The sequence below is a fragment of the Argopecten irradians genome, chromosome 15 (genome assembly GCF_041381155.1).
Source record: "Argopecten irradians isolate NY chromosome 15, Ai_NY, whole genome shotgun sequence".
NCBI classification, from domain to species: domain Eukaryota; kingdom Metazoa; phylum Mollusca; class Bivalvia; order Pectinida; family Pectinidae; genus Argopecten; species Argopecten irradians.
The window spans coordinates 29002677-29024380 of NC_091148.1; the positions used below are offsets into that span (position 1 = coordinate 29002677).

General features: G+C 37.4%; 1 protein-coding gene across 1 annotated transcript in view; it reads left to right on the forward strand.

The window, feature by feature from the left end:
- LOC138309868 (uncharacterized) overlaps window positions 1-21704 on the forward strand; it is a 74989-nt gene that overhangs the window by 25710 nt on the left and 27575 nt on the right. Inside the window, exons 4-5 of the mRNA XM_069251111.1 lie at window positions 5869-5953; window positions 6659-6725. Of these exons, the coding sequence (XP_069107212.1) occupies window positions 5869-5953; window positions 6659-6725 (152 nt within the window). The remainder of the gene's footprint in view (window positions 1-5868; window positions 5954-6658; window positions 6726-21704) is intronic.

Genomic DNA, 21704 nt, shown 5'->3' on the forward strand with positions numbered 1-21704 from the left:
TTATAGCCGGGGATGTTGAGGAGAGAATTACATACTTTATTTTCTCTGGGGCCAACATCCTCCCACTAAACACTGGAGGACTTATATCATTTGGGATCATCCTGGGATCATCCTTCTACATTTCGTAACTTTCTGGCCAGTAACTTTGGAACTTTCTACAAGCTTCCCCAGCGAGCTTTCCTAACTTTAGTGGAGTTTGTTTCGTCCTCAGCACCAGCTCTGTGTGGATGGTCTGACAGCACAGCCTGTTAAACACCGCTAACTTTTCCAGTTTTCTCTGATTGGATCTAGCTGTGATTGTGTTAACTTGGATTACTGTTTCCTGTCCTCTTTACTCTCCTCCATATTGGATTAACTTGACTGAGGGATTAACTTGAAGGAGGATTAATTTGACTGAGGATTTTCTCCTTTTATATATATATTTTTTTTTTCACATTTGTTTTATGTTGAGAAGTTGTTGTCTATATTTGTGGTAAGCTGTTAGAGGTTGTATCAGTACTAGAACTGATGTTGTTTCTGAGATGCGAGTAGATGGCCCTGGTCATGCGAGTATAAGGGAATGGGCCGTCATGCCTACCACACAAACCCTGTCAGCTGCGTCCAGTTCCTCTGGGTTTAATGGGTCGCTCACCAATAATTACGCTTACTACAAACATGACAATGACTACCAGACGTTCCCGGTAAGTCACAATCATAGCCACGCCGCCATTCTCTCTATACATTATGATTCACATGTTCTTTATCCTATCTGGACCAATCAGTCTAATTTGAGACTAGAGTTATCTCCCGTCTCGGTCGTTTACCATAACTGGTTATTCTGGTTCTCCATCTCGATGTTTGAGAAAATTATCATAAACAAAGCAGAAGGTGTAAAATTAATTTATGTTCTTGTATTTAAAAAAAAACCAAAACGATTTATACCTTATATGCTTTTAAAACATCAAACACCCCACTTCGAGCTTATCAGATTTTCTTCGATGACTGATTGGTCTGAATTTGCAATTTGAAATTCTGGTGCAGGATGGTAAAGTCTTTATTGATTGTTTGTTTAGTGTTATCAGTAAACACAGAAATCTCATTGTTTAACGCAATTTTGAGGCATATATATGTATTTTATCTGTCTTAGTTTTGTTTGGATTATTCTTTCTACTCAGTCATTTTGTCGTCTTGGATGTTTTTTGAAACCACATGGAATTAATTGTGGCAATAGGCTTTATATATATAACAAAGCAATTCTGGCTACATTCCACATTTCTGAGGTCATTGAGTGCTGTTTAAAGTTGATAAGATTCAGGTCACTTTGTCTTACATTCGCGTTAATGATCGTTTCCTGACCTACTTATAGGTGCTGTCAGGGATAAACAGGACTATAAGGAAGTTAGTAGTCCTTCTCCTGAATGGTTATCTCCCTTGTGTAAGATACCTGTACTTTGTCATTGTATATTATTGGCCATTTCTGATACAGAGTAGTCTCCCTTGTGTATGTAAGATTTAATTAGATTAGAAGGGAAGGACATACACAGTGGAAAAACCCAAAGGTGTTCTGGAATGTAGTGTTATCTTACCTATATAGCTGATGGGTTCCAGAAGGCTCATGTAGAGAACTTGTGGAGAAATGCTGGTCATAATAGTGAATGCAAATGATTTAGATCAAATGGTACTCGGTATGAATCTATGAAACCAGAAAATACAAGTGTTTAGATAAGGTAATAGTTCAGCAATGAAAGTTTGTAACTGTGTACCTTCTTTTATTCATCACCATGGAAACTCATTTCATAAGCGATGGCTTCTTATAAATTCAAGTTAAAGCTAACAATCATGGAATTGAAATTTCCAAAATGATGTTTTGAATTCAGTAAAAAGAATGATGTTTGTGTTAATATTTTATGGTATTGATTTTATAAGTTACATCAGAAAGTTGAACATTTCCTTTAATGTGTTGTGGAATATTACACTTTGTGTGTTATAGCTGAAGATAGCTTTTCACCATCGGCCTGTATTGTATCTACAGGGATTTCAGTAGAATTGGAAGGTGTCAACACTATTCACATGCACACATATTTTAACTACAAAATACTAATTAATCCACCACAACTAGGCCAAGTTTTAATAGGTTTTAAATGAAGTTTACCCCCCAGACCCTTATTTACATGTAAAATGAAATGTTCCATGTGTTTATCTAGACTTAGAAGAGTTCATTTATGGGGTTTGAAGGATTAATTTAAATACATTTGTTTTCGCTATACTTTCAATTTTGATAATTTACATGTGATGTATTTGGGTTTATCTGCATGTCTTAGGCTGTAGGAAGAAAATCAAAACCATATAACATCCTTATTGATCTTAGCAACATCAGAAACCCAGAATAACGAGTCAGTGTTGTGGCTTTAGCGGAGATTGTTGTCTAAATACAACTAAAAGAGAAAATGGTGCAAGATGACATCTAAACATTGGCAATACCATACATATGTTAAGATTGTGGTATATTTTGTTTGTTCTGTAGTGAAATTCAGTTGATACATTATAATCTTTTCATGAAGTTGCAGGGTTGTCAGATTTGTACAGTTGAATATTTTTTCTGCTTTGTTAGGTAATGTTTACAAACTGTTGGACAGGGTTGAATATTTTTCAGTTTCTTTGTCAATTCCAGAGAGACTTAGCTATCTTGTGGAGAAATGCTGGTCATAATAGTGAATGCAAATGATTTAGATCAAATGGTACTCGGTATGAATCTATGAAACCAGAAAATACAAGTGTTTAGATAAGGTAATATTGTTAGACGGAAAAAGTTTTGTCTGAAATTTCCAAAATGATGTTTTGAATTTTAAAAAGAATGAATTTAATATTTTATGGTATTGATTTTATAAGTTACATCAGAAAGTTGAACATTTCCTTTAATGTGTTGTGGAATATTACACTTTGTGTGTTATAGCTGAAGATAGCTTTTCACCATCGGCCTGTATTGTATCTACAGGGATTTCAGTAGAATTGGAAGGTGTCAACACTATTCACATGCACACATATTTTAACTACAAAATACTAATTAATCCACCACAACTAGGCCAAGTTTTAATAGGTTTTAAATGAAGTTTACCCCCCAGACCCTTATTTACATGTAAAATGAAATGTTCCATGTGTTTATCTAGACTTAGAAGAGTTCATTTATGGGGTTTGAAGGATTAATTTAAATACATTTGTTTTCGCTATACTTTCAATTTTGATAATTTACATGTGATGTATTTGGGTTTATCTGCATGTCTTAGGCTGTAGGAAGAAAATCAAAACCATATAACATCCTTATTGATCTTAGCAACATCAGAAACCCAGAATAACGAGTCAGTGTTGTGGCTTTAGCGGAGATTGTTGTCTAAATACAACTAAAAGAGAAAATGGTGCAAGATGACATCTAAACATTGGCAATACCATACATATGTTAAGATTGTGGTATATTTTGTTTGTTCTGTAGTGAAATTCAGTTGATACATTATAATCTTTTCATGAAGTTGCAGGGTTGTCAGATTTGTACAGTTGAATATTTTTTCTGCTTTGTTAGGTAATGTTTACAAACTGTTGGACAGGGTTGAATATTTTTCAGTTTCTTTGTCAATTCCAGAGACTTAGCTATCATATTGTTAGACGGAAAAAGTTTTGTCTGCTTTATTTGTTGAGTTCACAGACTATTGAACCAGTTTGAATAGTTTCCCGATATATACGTCGAGCTGACAAACTCTTGAATCTGTTTGACTTACTTTGAGCTGACAGTTGAGATGACAGACTGTTTGACAATGTTTGACTTACTTTGACCTATTTGGTTTAGATGTCGGTTTGACAATGTTTGACTTACTTTAACATGTTAGGTTGAGATGTCGGTTTGACAATGTTTGACTTACTTTAACATGTTAGGTTGAGATGTCGGTTTGACAATGTTTGACTTACTTTGACCTGCTAGGTTGAGATGTCGGTTTGACAATGTTTGACTTACTTTGACCTGCTAGGTTGAGATGTTGGTTTGACAATGTTTGACTTACTTTGACCTGCTAGATTTAGATGTGGGTTTGACAATGTCTGACTTACTTTGACATGTATGGTTTAGATGTCAGTTTGACAATGTTTGACTTACTTTGACATGTTAGGTTGAGATGTCGGTTTGACAATGTTTGACTTACTTTGACATGTTAGGTTGAGATGTCGGGTTTGACATGTTAGGTTGAGATGTCGGTTTGACAATGTTTGACTTACTTTGACATGTTAGGTTGAGATGTCGGTTTGACAATGTTTGACTTACTTTGACATGTTAGGTTGAGATGTCGGTTTGACAATGTTTGACTTACTTTGACCTGCTAGGTTGAGATGTTGGTTTGACAATGTTTGACTTACTTTGACTTGCTAGGTTGAGATGTCGGTTTGACAATGTTTGCCTTAGGCTTACTTTGAGCTGTTAAGTTACACTGACAGACCATGAAAACTGACAATATATGACTGTAAATCACCGATACATGTGCTGTGATGTTTTTGTTATTGCCAATAGTCTGCATGCCCACACTTGATGGTGTATGTGTGTCACTGTTGTCAGAGTACTCTAGTCCCAGCTGGTAATGGTTAGGACATACACACTGACGTCTATAAATAATGTCAAGGTGAAGGTTCTTCTCAGGCACCAAAAGGTCAAGGTCACTGATAACTTGATTAAGTAAGATGATCATGAATGGGTTGTAAAATATTTAGGTGTTAATATTAAAATGATAAAGCCATTCTCTTTTTTTTTTAATCTGTAACTATTCTCAACAGATATTTTTCTGCATTAAAGACAAAACTATAGTAAGTAAAATATTTCATGAAATGATGAATATGTGAATATATATATATATGCCTCAAATTTGAAGTTAAAAATGATTAAGAAGTATAAGTATAATTTATATAATCTAAGTAACCAATTTAAAAGGTAAAATTAAACAGATTTAAGCTGAAAATTGCTTCAGTATAAAATACAATGTATTGTAGGATGATAATCGATTGCATTACTATAGACGAATCAGATAATTAACTTTGATGAACATGTCTTGTTTATATTTGTATCAACTGACACTGTAATAATCACTCGCCTGGTCTGTCTAGCCCGCTGACCTTCATGTGACCCTTTAACCTTCAGCTGACCCTGCTGTTTCCAGGCAATGAGTCAGGCTTGAACCCAAGAAAATTATCTTTCATTCTTAGATCTTTTACTTTTTGAATTGATGTGGAATTTTCATCAAATTTGTTTCAATTTCAACAAATTTTTACTGCAAAAACAAATGAATTTGATGTCAGAAAAAGCCTATTTTAACGATCTACAAGAAGCAATCTCCAAAAATTTATTTACTAGATAATAGTAACAAAGATCTTAGCTGTTATGTTAACTAGATAATTATAACAAAGAGCTTAACTGTTTTGTTAAATAAATATTTGCAACAAAGATATGACCTGTTTTGAATTTGGTCTTGCTCTGATGCATTTGAAGCCTCCCAAAAAAGAAATGAAAATAAAAGTATAGAAATATTTTGTTGTTGTTGAGAAAGTGAAGGTAAAGGTCGTACGAAGGTCAAGGCCAGTGAGTGTGTGCTGATTTAGTTTAACACTGTTTCATGATGATGTGTATTTTTTGTGACACATTCGCCTCCCTTATCTATCTCATGTACGCCCTTCCACCTGACTTGCTGGTCGACAAAATGATCTACACTATTGGCTGGCATACGTTAAATCTGAATATGAATGAACGATGTTTGGGGTGTCCTCCGTGCCTCTCTCCTGTACCAACGATGATGACGATGTTTCGCTGTTGCGTGATTGCTGGGGTGCTGCCACCTGTTGGGTTTGGGGATGACGGAACAGGATGAAAGTGAGGCTGGGCCGAGAGTTGTGGACGATGACGAGGGCCATCTGATCTATCAGCCGGGCGATGTCCTCCAAGCACGATGTACTCCTCTTTTCGTAACGTTTAGCCTAGCCTATATCTAACACCATATGTCGCCCCTTTAGTCCTTCGATTGGCCTTCAATGTCTCCAGTACCTCATTTGGTCTCAATGATGTTGAATTACAATCGAAGGGGTAAAATTGAAGACAGATCATTGGGAGATGTTTCAGAGAGAACCGCCCCCTTTTATTTCATTGGATACTATTGATTACACGAATTACGCTTTCTAGTATTTATGGACCTATATATATATATATATATAATAGTACATGTATTGTTTGTAAAGTGGAATCTGCTGCATAGAGTTATCTCCCTTTATGCAATGATAACCATCCGGCTGTTATTGCTGCCAGATATATTATTATATTTTATAGAAATGAAGTTTTTCCTTATGTTTTGTTTACAGACGATAGTAAACTAATAACACATGTTTGGGGGTTTACATTATAATTGTGCCTTCAGCTCCTTTGATCAGAGTTGTATTCCTATCATCCTGAGCTGGAAACAATTTTGTGGGAAATTTTTCACAGGATGTTTCTCAAACAAATGGAAGCATTGCTCTTAGTAATATACCTTAGCTACTTCATGTAGGTTTAAAATTTACCCAACCTGGTAAAAAGATGTTTTCTATTTTGTGTTTTTTTTTCACCATGTGAATCGTTTATCATATGTATGTGTGTTGACTGGTGTGGTTCTTTGGTTTTCAGATGAAATTGTTTCAACCCTCGGTGAAGGAACCTTTGGCAAAGTGGTGGAGGTCAAGGACATGCAAAGGTAGGTCAAGGTCAAATTATTTATTTATGGCAGGTCAGGGTCATTTTACTTAGCTCTAGATTCCATGCCTAATACCTAGGCCAGGAGAAGAAGTTTTCATCAGTAAGCATATTTGGTACCATTGAAGGAGAACGGGTAATTAAGAAAAACCTGATACAAGTAAAAAGAAATATAATGCCAGTTCAAACTTGATGCACTAACTCATTAAAATTTCCACTTTGCTTGTTACTCAACAGTAACCAGTCATTGTTGAATGAGTGTCTGCCTTGTCTGACACAACATATTAAAAAGAAATGGATTGAAAAAGGACAATATGTTTTTGTCTGTACTTATCTGGTTCATACATTCCTAAACAACCTGATTTTAAAATCTTGTTTTGGAAAATTTGTCCACAAGAAAAAAAAAAAAAAAAAAATTAATCCAATTAAGAGATTAAATGTTAAATGCACTCTTTAACTTTTACTGGATGACTATCTTACTTACTTTATTACTGTTGTATTGTAAATTGATGAACATTTCATCTAGTGTTTAATACCCGGGATAAGGCTTTACTGGAGAACGTAAACATATGTTGTTGTGCATTGCACAATTATGACGTAAAGTTACTAATGGAAAATTATTGTGGTATGCTCTGATGGAGAGACTTTGAGGGTTTATGGGATACATTGATACTCCTATAATGTTATCCAGGATTCCACTGAAGCTATTTCTGGCCCTGATTTCTCGAAACAAACTTAAGTCAAAATTTGATTTAAGTCAATTTTATCAACATAAGTTACATAAGGAGAAAAACTTAAGTTTTGACTTAAGTCTGTACTTTTATTTCGAGAAATCGGAGCCTGAACTCTTACTGAGAGATAATGTTGATTCATGTGATTGTATCTCAGTCTTAGAGCTGGTTTAATGTGTATACCTCACCGTCATCAAATAGAGGAATTATATAAGTCAGAATTACATGTAAACTATTAGAGCTACAGGCTTCACGATGTTTCTATTGTTTTAACTAGCAGAGTAAAACAGAATGTTTCCAAAATCCAAGTAGAGCTACGTAATATTATTGTGATTTTAACTAGGAGAGCTATAGACCCCAGGATATTGGTTACCCTGATCAGGGTCATGTTACAGATCATATAAACAGGAATCCTGGTGTTGTGTTAACAGAGTTCTGGTGAAGTATGTAAGCCAGTTTGTGTGGGCGGTTTTCTTCAGGATGCAATAGACATGTTCAGATCCCTGGAGATTCCTGACAAATTTTAAGATCAGTTACATTGTTTATGGTGCTGAGTTCGAGGATTGAGAACATGCCAGGGTTTCAATGACAGAATGACTATTTAATGGTAGCAGCACAAGTTGGGTGGATGAATGGCTACTTTTTGTTCAAGGCTGCATGGAAAATTAAAACTATTTCTCAGTTTTAGCTTAATATTTATCTGGTAGGTCGTAGAGAAGTATGTAGCAGTATTATTAATTAATATATGATGGAGAAGTATGTAGCAGTATTATTAATTAATATATGATGGAGAAGTATGTAGCAGTATTATTAATTAATATATGATGGAGAAGTATGTAGCAGTATTATTAATTAATATATGATGGAGAAGTATGTAGCAGTATTATTAATTAATATATGATGGAGAAGTATGTAGCAGTATTACTAATTAATATATGATCAGACTTTGTTATGTACCAATGTAACCCTGACTTCTGAGAACAGAAAACTCATTCACCCCTGAGTTCTAAAATGGATTATTCCGGTCTATGAATAAGAAGAATCTAAATTCATCTTTCAGGAGTGAATGGGTTAAGATTTGAATGGAAAATAGATGATGATGTAAATATAGGTAGGTTATTAATATAGATTGGTGAATATTTTTTATACCATGTATATATAAAAAAAAAACTTGAATGTATTGAATGAGACAGCAGGATAAGCCATCTCCTTAGGTACAGAACCCAGGAGGAATGTTGTTTATAGAGGGGGGGGTGAAGTGAGATATGACTCACATGTAACATGGAGTGATAGAAATGTTAGACTGGACTCTACAAAACAGGACATACAAGATCTTTATATATAAAACACATCATTACTGTTGCTAATATTATAAACCCACATACCACCGTGACCTTGACCTCTCCCTACCAAACCTGTGTGTTTAGTCAATAGTAAAGTATTCAGCTTAATGGCTGTGGGGCTTTAGTGGTGTCGGAAGTGTTCTGAGTGGCTCAGCTGTCTGGGGCTATACTCATGTTCTCACTAGAATGTCATACATGATATTCTCTGTTTTCTGAATAGCAAAACACAGTAAATGCTTTTCATGCCTTATTATATGATGTTGGGGGACACACTAAGGTGTAGTTTTACCCTTGTCCATCCAGTCATCTCATGTCCTGTCCAATCTCTTTACAACTCGTTCCAATTCCATAAGGAATAGACTACAAACTAAAAGCTTCATAAGACTCCCCTCAAACTTGTTCTTCTGCCGCTATAGCCACCCCAGAGTAGCATGCCTCCAATGTGTGACTGATTTAATTAGCTTTAAAATTATTCATCAAGTTATTATTCTAGTGTTACATACATCACAGTAAAGAGAGGCTATAATATATTGTAACTTGTATATGGAACACTGGGAGAACTTACTATGTTACTGTCAGTCCTAGTAATAAGGCGAGAGTATGTTAACCTTGTCAGGAGAACTGGTAATGTTACCGACACCTTCACACCACTCCTAGCCCAGCAAGGTGTCAGTGCCCTCTGTAGGAATTCCAGGGGGAGATAATCAACCCATCACCAATCTGACAGAACAATGATCTCTCCCCCAGGAATATAGCCATCAACACCTTCTCAAAGTAAGGGGATCATTTAGTTTATAACATGGTAAGATAGACCAAGAAATTATTTCTGTATGTAATAAATATAATAGTATGGGGACCATTTATTTTCAGACAGATGTGGGGAATTTATGTCTTACAAATATTTCTAGTTCAAATATTGGCGAAGAAGACAGAAAGTTTTAATGGTCAGGTTTGCGAATGATAGTTAGCAATGTTTTTCCTGAATCTGTTTAGACAATCAATACAGATAAAGCCTTACTGGTCATACCACTTACTATAAACAAAGTGGGATTGATGTAGAGGATGGAGAACTGTATACAGGAACTGGTTATTGGAGCCATCTTATATTAGGTCAATCTGATTTGTGGTGCTTATTATTGTTGTCTGGAGTCAAGTCTGTTATCTTTTGGTATGTTAATAAAGCATAGTGTAGACTGTAAAAAAATGCTTTCTGGAGTAATATGGCTTCCATTCTGGTGTTTTAATGCTATGATTATTTCTTATCATTTGTTATCCATTCATATCAAAAATATTCCTTCTCAAATCATCAATACTTCCAGCGTCTGAGAATAGATATAAGAACCAATGTTATATAAATCATCATATTCTATTGCAAGACAAACTGTTATTGAATATTGATTGTTTCTTGGCTATGTAGAAAGTTATCAATTTTTGTTTAGGCTAAAATGGAGGATCTTGTCAAAAGAAAAGTTATCAATTTTTGCCTGGGCTGAAGTGAATGATATTGTGATAGAAAAGTTATCAAATTTTGTCTGGGCTGAGTGAATGACCTTGTAACAGAAAAAATATCAATTTTTGTTTGGGCTGAAGTGAATTATATTGTTATTGAAAAGTTAACAATTTTTGTCTGGGCTGAAGTGAATGATGTTGTAATAGAAAAGTTATCAATTTTTTGTCTTGGCTGGAGTGAATGATATTGTTATAGAAAGTAAAACAGATAGAATAAAAAAAGTATCAGACATATTAAAAGAGGAGTTCTAAGTGTAAAATGCATAGCAAAACAACATCAGAGAGTTTATGAAGATGTTAGACTGTCCATGATTTATACAGGCAGTAGATGTAATGGCTATTTATAGAAATATGCCAGCAATGTTTTCATTCTGTATACATGTACCTGCTTCATTATTCAGCAGGGCCCCAGGTCACAAGCCCCCTTCCCCCCTCCACATGCTCCCCCCTCACTTTTGACGTCAGTATCCCCATAAAATCTGCATGCCTGATTTATGTTGCAGACATTTGCTGCAACTGATCGTTATAATGTACATCTATATTCAGAAGTCTGCTTTTGTCTGTCTATAAACCTGAAGGTTTTTTGAAGCTGGCTGCAGAAATATGACAAATGGCTAAACAAAAACACAGATCTGTTAAACCATTACGAGTATCCCCTAAATGTCGAATGGAGGGTATTATGTTTCTACTATTATAGTTTAATATCAGGGTGTTCTAGGTTATGTATAGTCAATTGATGTAGTTCTTCATGGCATTGTAATAGTCAAGTCCATTTCTGTTGTGAATTGCTCAAAATTAGGATAAAACAATTGCCATTATTTACAATAAAGGTGAAAGGTCATAGGTGAATGTGATGATATCTGTGGCAATTGTTATTACTAACTTAGGGCAAGTCTTATAAGATAACGCAGGGACCATACAGTCAGTGTGATGATCTCTGTGTGGAATACTATATCACAGGGACCATACAGTCAGTGTGATGATCTCTGTGTGGAATACTATATCACAGGGACCATACAGTCAGTGTGATGATCTCTGTGTGGAATACTATATCACAGGGACCATACAGTCAGTGTGATGATCTCTGTGTGGAATACTTTATCACAGGGACCATACAGTCAGTGTGATGATCTCTGTGTGGAATACTATATCACAGGGACCATACAGTCAGTGTGATGATCTCTGTGTGGAATACTATATCACAGGGACCATACAGTCAGTGTGATGATCTCTGTGTGGAATACTTTTTCACAGGGACCATACAGTCAGTGTGATGATCTCTGTGTGGAATACTTTATCACAGGGACCAGGGACTTTATCTCAGGGACTTTATCTCAGTATCATGATCTCTGTGTGGAATACTTTATCACTGGGACCATACAGTCAGTATGATGATCTCTGTGTGGAATACTATATCACAGGGATCATACAGTCAGTGTGATGATCTCTGTGTGGAATACCATATCACAGGGACCATACAGTCATTGTGATGATCTCTGTGTGGAATACTATATCACAGGGACCATACAGTCACTACGATGATCTCTGTGTGGAATACTATATCATAGGGACCATACAGACAGTATCATGATCTCAGACATTTGCTGCAACTGATCGTTATAATGTACATCTATATTCAGAAGTCTGCTTTTGTCTGTCTATAAACCTGAAGGTTTTTTTGAAGCTGGCTGCAGAAATATGACAAATGGCTAAACAAAAACACAGATCTGTTAAACCATTACGAGTTTCCCCTAAATGTCGAATGAAAATGGAGGGTATCATGTTTCTACTATTATAGTTTAATATCGGGTGTTCTAGGTTATGTATAGTCAATTGATGTAGTTCTTCATAGCATTGTAATAGTCAAGTCCATTTCTGTTGTGAATTGCTCAAAATTAGGATAAAACAATCGCCATTATTTACAATAAAGGTGAAAGGTCATAGGTGAATGTGATGATATCTGTGGCAATTGTTATTACTAACTTAGGGCAAGTCTTATAAGATAACGCAGGGACCATACAGTCAGTGTGATGATCTCTGTGTGGAATACTATATCACAGGGACCATACAGTCAGTGTGATGATCTCTGTGTGGAATACTATATCACAGGGACCATACAGTCAGTATGATGATCTCTGTGTGGAATACTATATCACAGGGACCATACAGTCAGTGTGATGATCTCTGTGTGGAATACTATATCACAGGGACCATACAGTCAGTATGATGATCTCTGTGTGGAGTACTATATCACAGGGATCATACAGTCAGTATGATGATCTCTGTGTGGAATACTATATCACAGGGACCATACAGTCAGTGTGATGATCTCTGTGTGGAATACTATATCACAGGGACCATACAGTCAGTGTGATGATCTCTGTGTGGAATACTATATCACAGGGACCATACAGTCAGTGTGATGATCTCTGTGTGGAATACTTTTCACAGGGACCATACATTCAGTGTGATGATCTCTGTGTGGAATACTATATCACAGGGACCATACAGTCTGTGTGATGATCTCTGTGTGGAATACTATATCACAGGGACCATACAGTCAGTGTGATGATCTCTGTGTGGAATACTTTATCACAGGGACCATACAGTCAGTGTGATGATCTCTATGGAATACTATATCACAGGGACCATACACAGGGACCATACAGTCAGTGTGATGATCTCTGTGTGGAATACTATATCACAGGGACCATACAGTCAGTGTGATGATCTCTGTGTGGAATACTATATCACAGGGACCATACAGTCAGTGTGATGATCTCTGTGTGGAATACTTTATCACAGGGACCATACAGTCAGTGTGATGATCTCTGTGTGGAATACTATATCACAGGGACCATACAGTCAGTATGATGATCTCTGTGTGGAATACTATATCACAGGGACCATACAGTCAGTGTGATGATCTCTGTGTGGAATACTATATCACAGGGACCATACAGTCAGTGTGATGATCTCTGTGTGGAATACTATATCACAGGGACCATACAGTCAGTATGATGATCTCTGTGTGGAATACTATATCACAGGGATCATACAGTCAGTGTGATGATCTCTGTGTGGAGTACTATATCACAGGGATCATACAGTCAGTGTGATGATCTCTGTGTGGAGTACTATATCACAGGGATCATACAGTCAGTGTGATGATCTCTGTGTGGAATACTATATCACAGGGACCATACAGTCAGTGTGATGATCTCTGTGTGGAATACTATATCACAGGGACCATACAGTCAGTGTGATGATCTCTGTGTGGAATACTATATCACAGGGACCATACAGTCAGTATGATGATATCTGTGTGGAATACTATATCACAGGGACCATACAGACAGTATGATGATCTCAGTGTGGAATACTATATCACAGGGACCATACAGCCAGTATGATGATCTCTGTGTGGAGTACTATATCACAGGGACCATACAGTCAGTATGATGATCTCTGTGTGGAATACTATATCACAGGGACCATACAGTCACTACGATGATCTCTGTGTGGAATACTATATCACAGGGACCATACAGTCACTACGATGATCTCTGTGTGGAATATATACATAGGGACCATACAGACAGTGTGATGATCTCTGTGTGGAATACTATATGACAGGGACCATACACAGGGACCATACAGTCAGTGTGATGATCTCTGTGTGGAATACTATATGACAGGGACCATACACAGGGACCATACAGTCAGTATGATGATCTCTGTGTGGAGTACTATATCACAGGGACCATACAGTCAGTATGTGATCTCTGTGTGGAATATATCACAGGGACCATACAGTCAGTGTGATGATCTCTGTGTGGAATACTATATCACAGGGACCATACAGTCAGTATGATGATCTCTGTGTGGAATACTATATCACAGGGACCATACAGTCAGTATGATGATCTCTGTGTGGAATACTATATCACAGGGACCATACAGTCAGTATGATGATCTCTGTGTGGAATACTATATCACAGGGACCATACAGTCAGTATGATGATCTCTGTGTGGAATACTATATCACAGGGACCATACAGTCAGTATGATGATCTCTGTGTGGAATACTTTATCACAGGGACCATACAGTCAGTATGATGATCTCTGTGTGGAATACTTTATCACAGGGACCATACAGTCAGTATGATGATCTCTGTGTGGAATACTTTATCACAGGGACCATACAGTCAGTATGATGATCTCTGTGTGGAATACTATATCACAGGGACCATACAGTCAGTATGATGATCTCTGTGTGGAATACTATATCACAGGGACCATACAGCCAGTATGATGATCTCTGTGTGGAATACTATACCACAGGAACCATACAGTCAGTGTGATGATCACTGTGTGGAATACTATATCACAGGGACCATACAGCCAGTATGATGATCTCTGTGTGGAATACTATACCACAGGAACCATACAGTCAGTGTGATGATCACTGTGTGGAATACTATATCACAGGGACCATACACAGGGACCATACAGTCAGTATGATGATCTCTGTGTGGAATATATATCACAGGGACCATACACAGGGACCATACAGCCAGTATGATGATCTCTGTGTGGAATATATATCACAGGGACCATACACAGGGACCATACAGTCAGTATGATGATCTCTGTGTGGAATACTATATCACAGGGACCATACCGTCAGTGTGATGATCTCTGTGTCGATTTCTCCAAAGGGAGCCATACTGAGTTTACAAGTTTTAAATCTATGACAGATTCTGATGTGTGCTGTTCTGTAGTCAACCATTGATGTTTGAAGGTCTTAAGATGTAGAAATATTTTGGAATTGTATACAGAATAACATTCTTTACATACTTTACATGCTGGCCAGCTGTCTTTAGATTGAAATCATCAATGAAGGAGTTTCTAATTAAATTGGTGTCAGATGATGATAAAGATATCATTCTCAAACTAAGGGTTGATTATTTAGAAATTTGGAAAATCTGGTTCTTAAAAATGTGATGTATTTAGGTGAGTCTCATTGTATATGAACGTTGATGATTTATAGATGGTGAATTGGCAGGGTACGTCAGATGGAGTTGATGATCAGTGTATAAACATGTAGACGGGAGGGTACTGTAGGAGGTGGTAGGTGTAGTTAGGTCAGGTTTATGTAAACAGCAGATGGTTCTGTGTAATTCTGTGTAGGGTGAGCAGATGATTCTGGGAGGATGTACAAACTAATGATGGAGAAACATACATCATATTTAGGCCACTCTTGCTGGAATAGCAAAAATCTGCTGACCTAGGCCCCATACTGTACAGTACGGTCTACAAATTAATGATGGAGACATCATATTTAGGCCACTCTTACTGGAATAGAATCAAAGTGCCAAGGCCACTCATAGATGCTGTGAATGAAGGACTCAAACGAAGGAATAAAGAAATTGGTTTTTCATTTAAATATTGAATTAAGTATACTATTAAAGTGTGCAGTGTTAAATTTCGGTGGTAACTGTTACTAGATCTGTATTTACATCACTATGTAAGTTGACCAGACTTGATGTAGCTGCTGTTATAAGTCTGTGTTGGCTCGTGTTACAACACTGTGGTAACTGTTACTATCTGTATTTACATCACTATGTAAGTTGACCAGACTTGATGTAGCTGCTGTTATAAGTCTGTGTTGACTGGTGTTACAACACTGTGGTAACTGTTACTATCTGTATTTACATCACTATGTAAGTTGACCAGACTTGATGTAGCTGCTGTTATAAGTCTGTGTTGACTGGTGTTACAACACTGTGGTAACTGTTACTATCTGTATTTACATCACTATGTAAGTTGACCAGACTTGATGTAGCTGCTGTTATAAGTCTGTGTTGACTGGTGTTACAACACTGTGGTAACTGTTACTATCTGTATCACATCACTATGTAAGTTGACCAGACTTGATGTAGCTGCTGTTATAAGTCTGTGTTGACTGGTGTTACAACACTGTGGTAACTGTTACTATCTGTATTTACATCACTATGTAAGTTGACCAGACTTGATGTAGCTGCTGTTATAAGTCTGTGTTGACTGGTGTTATAACACTGTGGTAACTGTTACTATCTGTATTTACATCACTATGTAAGTTGACCAGACTTGATGTAGCTGCTGTTATAAGTCTGTGTTGACTGGTGTTACAACACTGTGGTAACTGTTACTATCTGTATTTACATCACTATGTAAGTTGACCAGACTTGATGTAGCTGCTGTTATAAGTCTGTGTTGACTGGTGTTACAACACTGTGGTAACTGTTACTATCTGTATTTACATCACTATGTAAGTTGACCAGACTTGATGTAGCTGCTGTTATAAGTCTGTGTTGACTGGTGTTACAACACTGTGGTAACTGTTACGACCTGTATCACATCACTATGTAAGTTGACCAGACTTGATGTAGCTGCTGTTATAAGTCTGTGTTGACTGGTGTTACAACACTGTGGTAACTGTTACTATCTGTATTTACATCACTATGTAAGTTGACCAGACTTGATGTAGCTGCTGTTGTAAGTCTGTGTTGACTGGTGTTACAACACTGTGGTAACTGTTACTATCTGTATTTACATCACTATGTAAGTTGACCAGACTTGATGTAGCTGCTGTTATAAGTCTGTGTTGACTGGTGTTACAACACTGTGGTAACTGTTACTATCTGTATTTACAACACTATGTAAGTTGACCAGACTTGATGTAGCTGCTGTTATAAGTCTGTGTTGACTGGTGTTACAACACTGTGGTAACTGTTACTATCTGTATTTACATCACCATGTAAGTTGACCAGACTTGATGTAGCTGCTGTTATAAGTCTGTGTTGACTGGTGTTAAACACTGTTGTAACTGTTACTATCTGTATTTACATCACTATGTAAGTTGACCAGACTTGATGTAGCTGCTGTTGTTAGTCTGTGTTGACTGGTGTTAAACACTGTGGTAACTGTTACTATCTTTATTTACATCACTATGTAAGTTGACCAGACTTGATGTAGCTGCTGTTGTAAGTCTGTGTTGACTGGTGTTACAACACTGTGGTAACTGTTACTATCTGTATTTACAACACTATGTAAGTTGACCAGACTTGATGTAGCTGCTGTTATAAGTCTGTGTTGACTGGAGTGACAACACTGTGGTAACTGTTACTATCTGTATTTACATCACTATGTAAGTTGACCAGACTTGATGTAGCTGCTGTTGTAAGTCTGTGTTGACTGGTGTTACAACACTGTGGTAACTGTTACTATCTGTATTTACATCACTATGTAAGTTGACCAGACTTGATGTAGCTGCTGTTATAAGTCTGTGTTGACTGGTGTTACAACACTGTGGTAACTGTTACGACCTGTATCACATCACTATGTAAGTTGACCAGACTTGATGTAGCTGCTGTTATAAGTCTGTGTTGACTGGTGTTACAACACTGTGGTAACTGTTACTATCTGTATTTACATCACTATGTAAGTTGACCAGACTTGATGTAGCTGCTGTTGTAAGTCTGTGTTGACTGGTGTTACAACACTGTGGTAACTGTTACTATCTGTATTTACATCACTATGTAAGTTGACCAGACTTGATGTAGCTGCTGTTATAAGTCTGTGTTGACTGGTGTTACAACACTGTGGTAACTGTTACTATCTGTATTTACAACACTATGTAAGTTGACCAGACTTGATGTAGCTGCTGTTATAAGTCTGTGTTGACTGGTGTTACAACACTGTGGTAACTGTTACTATCTGTATTTACATCACCATGTAAGTTGACCAGACTTGATGTAGCTGCTGTTATAAGTCTGTGTTGACTGGTGTTAAACACTGTTGTAACTGTTACTATCTGTATTTACATCACTATGTAAGTTGACCAGACTTGATGTAGCTGCTGTTGTAAGTCTGTGTTGACTGGTGTTAAACACTGTGGTAACTGTTACTATCTTTATTAGCCCACCATCATCAGATGGTGGGCTATTCAAATCGCCTTTCGTCCGTGGTCCGTCGTCCGTCCGTCCTTCCGTCCGTCCGTCCGTCCTTCCGTCCGTCCGTCCGTCCGTTAACAATTCTTGTTACCGCTATTTCTCTAAAAGTACTGAAGGGATCTTTCTCAAATTTCATATGTAGGTTCCCCTAGGACCCTAGTTGTGCATATTGTATTTTGGGACTGATCGGTCAACAAGATGGCCGCCAGGCAGCCATCTTGGATTTTGATAGTTAAAGTTTGTTACCGCTATTTCTCAGAAAGTACTGAAGGGATCTTTCTCAAATTTCATATGTAGGTTTCCCTAGGACCCTAGTTGTGCATATTGCATTTTGGGACTGATCGGTCTACAAGATGGCCGACCAGCCGCCATCTTGGATTTTGATAGTTAAAGTTTGTTACGGCTAATTCTCAGAAAGTACTGAAGGGATCTTTCTCAAATTTCATATGTAGGTTCCCCTAGGACCCTAGTAGTGCATATTGCATTTTGGGACTGATCGGTCAACAAGATGGCCGACCGGTGGCCATCTTGGATTTTGATAGTTAAAGTTTGTTACCGCTATTTCTCAGAAAGCACTGAAGGGATCTTTCTCAAATTTCATATGTATGTTCCCCTAGGACCCTAGTTGTGCATATTGCATTTTGGGACTGATCGGTCAACAAGATGGCCGACCGGCGGCCATCTTGGATTTTGATAGTTAAAGTTTGTTACGGCTATTTCTCAGAAAGTACTGAACGGATCTTTCTCAAATTTCATATGTAGGTTCCCCTAGGACCCTAGTTGTGCATATTGCATTTTGGGACTGATCGGTCAACAAGATGGCCGCCAGGTAGCCATCTTGGATTTTGATAGGTAAAGTTTGTTACCGCTATTTCTCAGAAAGCACTGAAGGGATCTTTCTCAAATTTCATATGTAGGTTCCCCTAGGACCCTAGTTGTGCATATTGTTTTTTGGGACTGATCGGTCAACAAGATGGCCGCCAGGCAGCCATCTTGGATTTTGATAGTTAAAGTTTGTTACCGCTATCTCTCATAAAGTATTGAAGGGATCTTTCTCAAATTTCGTATGTAGGTTCCCGTAGGACCCTAGTTGTGCATATTGCATTTTGGGACTGATCGGTCAACAAGATGGCCGACCAGCCGCCATCTTGGATTTTGATAGTTAAAGTTTGTTACCGCTAATTCTCAGAAAGTACTGAAGGGATCTTTCTCAAATTTCATATGTAGGTTCCCCTAGGACCCCAGTTGTGCATATTGCATTTTGGGACTGATCGGTCAACAAGATGGCCGACCGGTGGCCATCTTGGATTTTGATAGTTAAAGTTTGTTACGGCTATTTCTTAGAAAGTATTGAAGGGATTGTTCTCAAATTTCATATGTAGGTTCCCCTAGGACCCTTGTAGTGCATATTGCATTTTGGGACTGATCGGTCAACAAGATGGCCGCCAGGTAGCCATCTTGGATTTTGATAGTTAAAGTTTGTTACCGCTATTTCTCAGAAAGTACTGAAGGGATCTTTCTCAAATTTCATATGTAGGTTCCCCTAGGACCCCAGTTGTGCATATTGCATTTTGGGACTGATCGGTCAACAAGATGGCCGCCAGGTAGCCATCTTGGATTTTGATAGTTAAAGTTTGTTACCGCTAATTCTCAGAAAGTACTGAAGGGATTTTTCTCAAATTTCATATGTAGGTTCCCCTAGGACCCCAGTTGTGCATATTGCATTTTGGGACTGATCGGTCAACAAGATGGCCGACCGGTGGCCATCTTGGATTTTGATAGTTAAAGTTTGTTACCACTATTTCTCAGAAAGCACTGAAGGGATCTTTCTCAAATTTCATATGTAGGTTCCCCTAGGACCCCAGTTCTGCATATTGCATTTTGGGACTGATCGGTCAACAAGATGGCCGACCGGTGGCCATCTTGGATTTTGATAGTTAAAGTTTGTTACCGCTATTTCTCAGAAAGTATTGAAGGGATTATTCTCAAATATCATATGTAGGTTCCTCTAGGACCCTAGTTCTGCCTATTGCATTTTGCGACCACCATCTTGGATTTTGATAGTTTAAAGTTTGAAAAGCAGAAAAAAGAATTGTAAGTTTGAAAAGCAGAGAAAAGATCCCTCTTTCATTTGTCAGACATAGATCAATCTTTGGTGGGCGCCAAGATCCCTCTGGTAACTGTTACTATCTGTATTTACATCACTATGTAAGTTGACCAGACTTGATGTAGCTGCTGTTATAAGTCTGTGTTGACTGGAGTTACAACACTGTGGTAACTGTTACTATCTGTATTTACATCACTATGTAAGTTGACCAGACTTGATGTAGCTGCTGTTATAAGTCTGTGTTGACTGGAGTGACAACACTGTGGTAACTGTTACTATCTGTATTTACATCACTATGTAAGTTGACCAGACTTGATGTAGCTGCTGTTATAAGTCTGTGTTGACTGGTGTTAAACACTGTGGTAACTGTTACTATCTGTATTTACATCACTATGTAAGTTGACCAGACTTGATGTAGCTGCTGTTATAAGTCTGTGTTGACTGGTGTTACAACACTGTGGTAACTGTTACTATCTGTATTTACATCACTATGTACAGTCTATATCACTTCATCACATGTACTCAGTAAGATACAGATTGGGCCCACTTCAGAAAATATTCTCAACTGAATCTGGTAAAATGCTGTCAGTATGTACATGTCTGATCAGCAAACTTATAAATATTAGAAAATAATATTTAGATAAGCTGAAGTGTTTCCTCAATTCAGAAATATGTTGTTACCATGGTAACAGAATCTCCGTCAAATGGATGTCCTAGGGGTTTCCAGTGATCAGGGGAGGAGATAACTCTGCTGAATTAAGTGGGATGGACACAAGGGGAGATAACTGCTGTATAGGTTATAAATGGATTGGACACTTGACATTTATGTACGTATGGTACCGTGTGGAGGAGGGACTTGTAGGTCACAGTGCTCTTTTGTGGCTGCTTATATAAACTGTTTTGGACATTAATAGTATATTCTGCTATGTTTGGGCCAGGGGTAATTTGATATTTTCTGGAAGATATTTAAATAATTGTATTCACTCCAGTTAAGGTCATTAATTGTATATTGTCTTGGGTAAAACATTCCACAATGATTGAGTTTCATGTTCCAAGACTGTTTTCTCACCTGTTTAACATAGAATGGTACAGGGATATATGTAAACAAATACTATTGGTTCATGAATTTTGAGGATTAAATGCTTAGAAAATAGAGAAAGTCTCATTGACCACTACACATGGAAACATTTGGCATGACTTATTATGATTAATTTACAGTGCATTTCCTTCAGACCTATATATAGATCCTTTGAAACACTAGAGATAGTTTAGTATGTGTTTCCACTGCTGTGT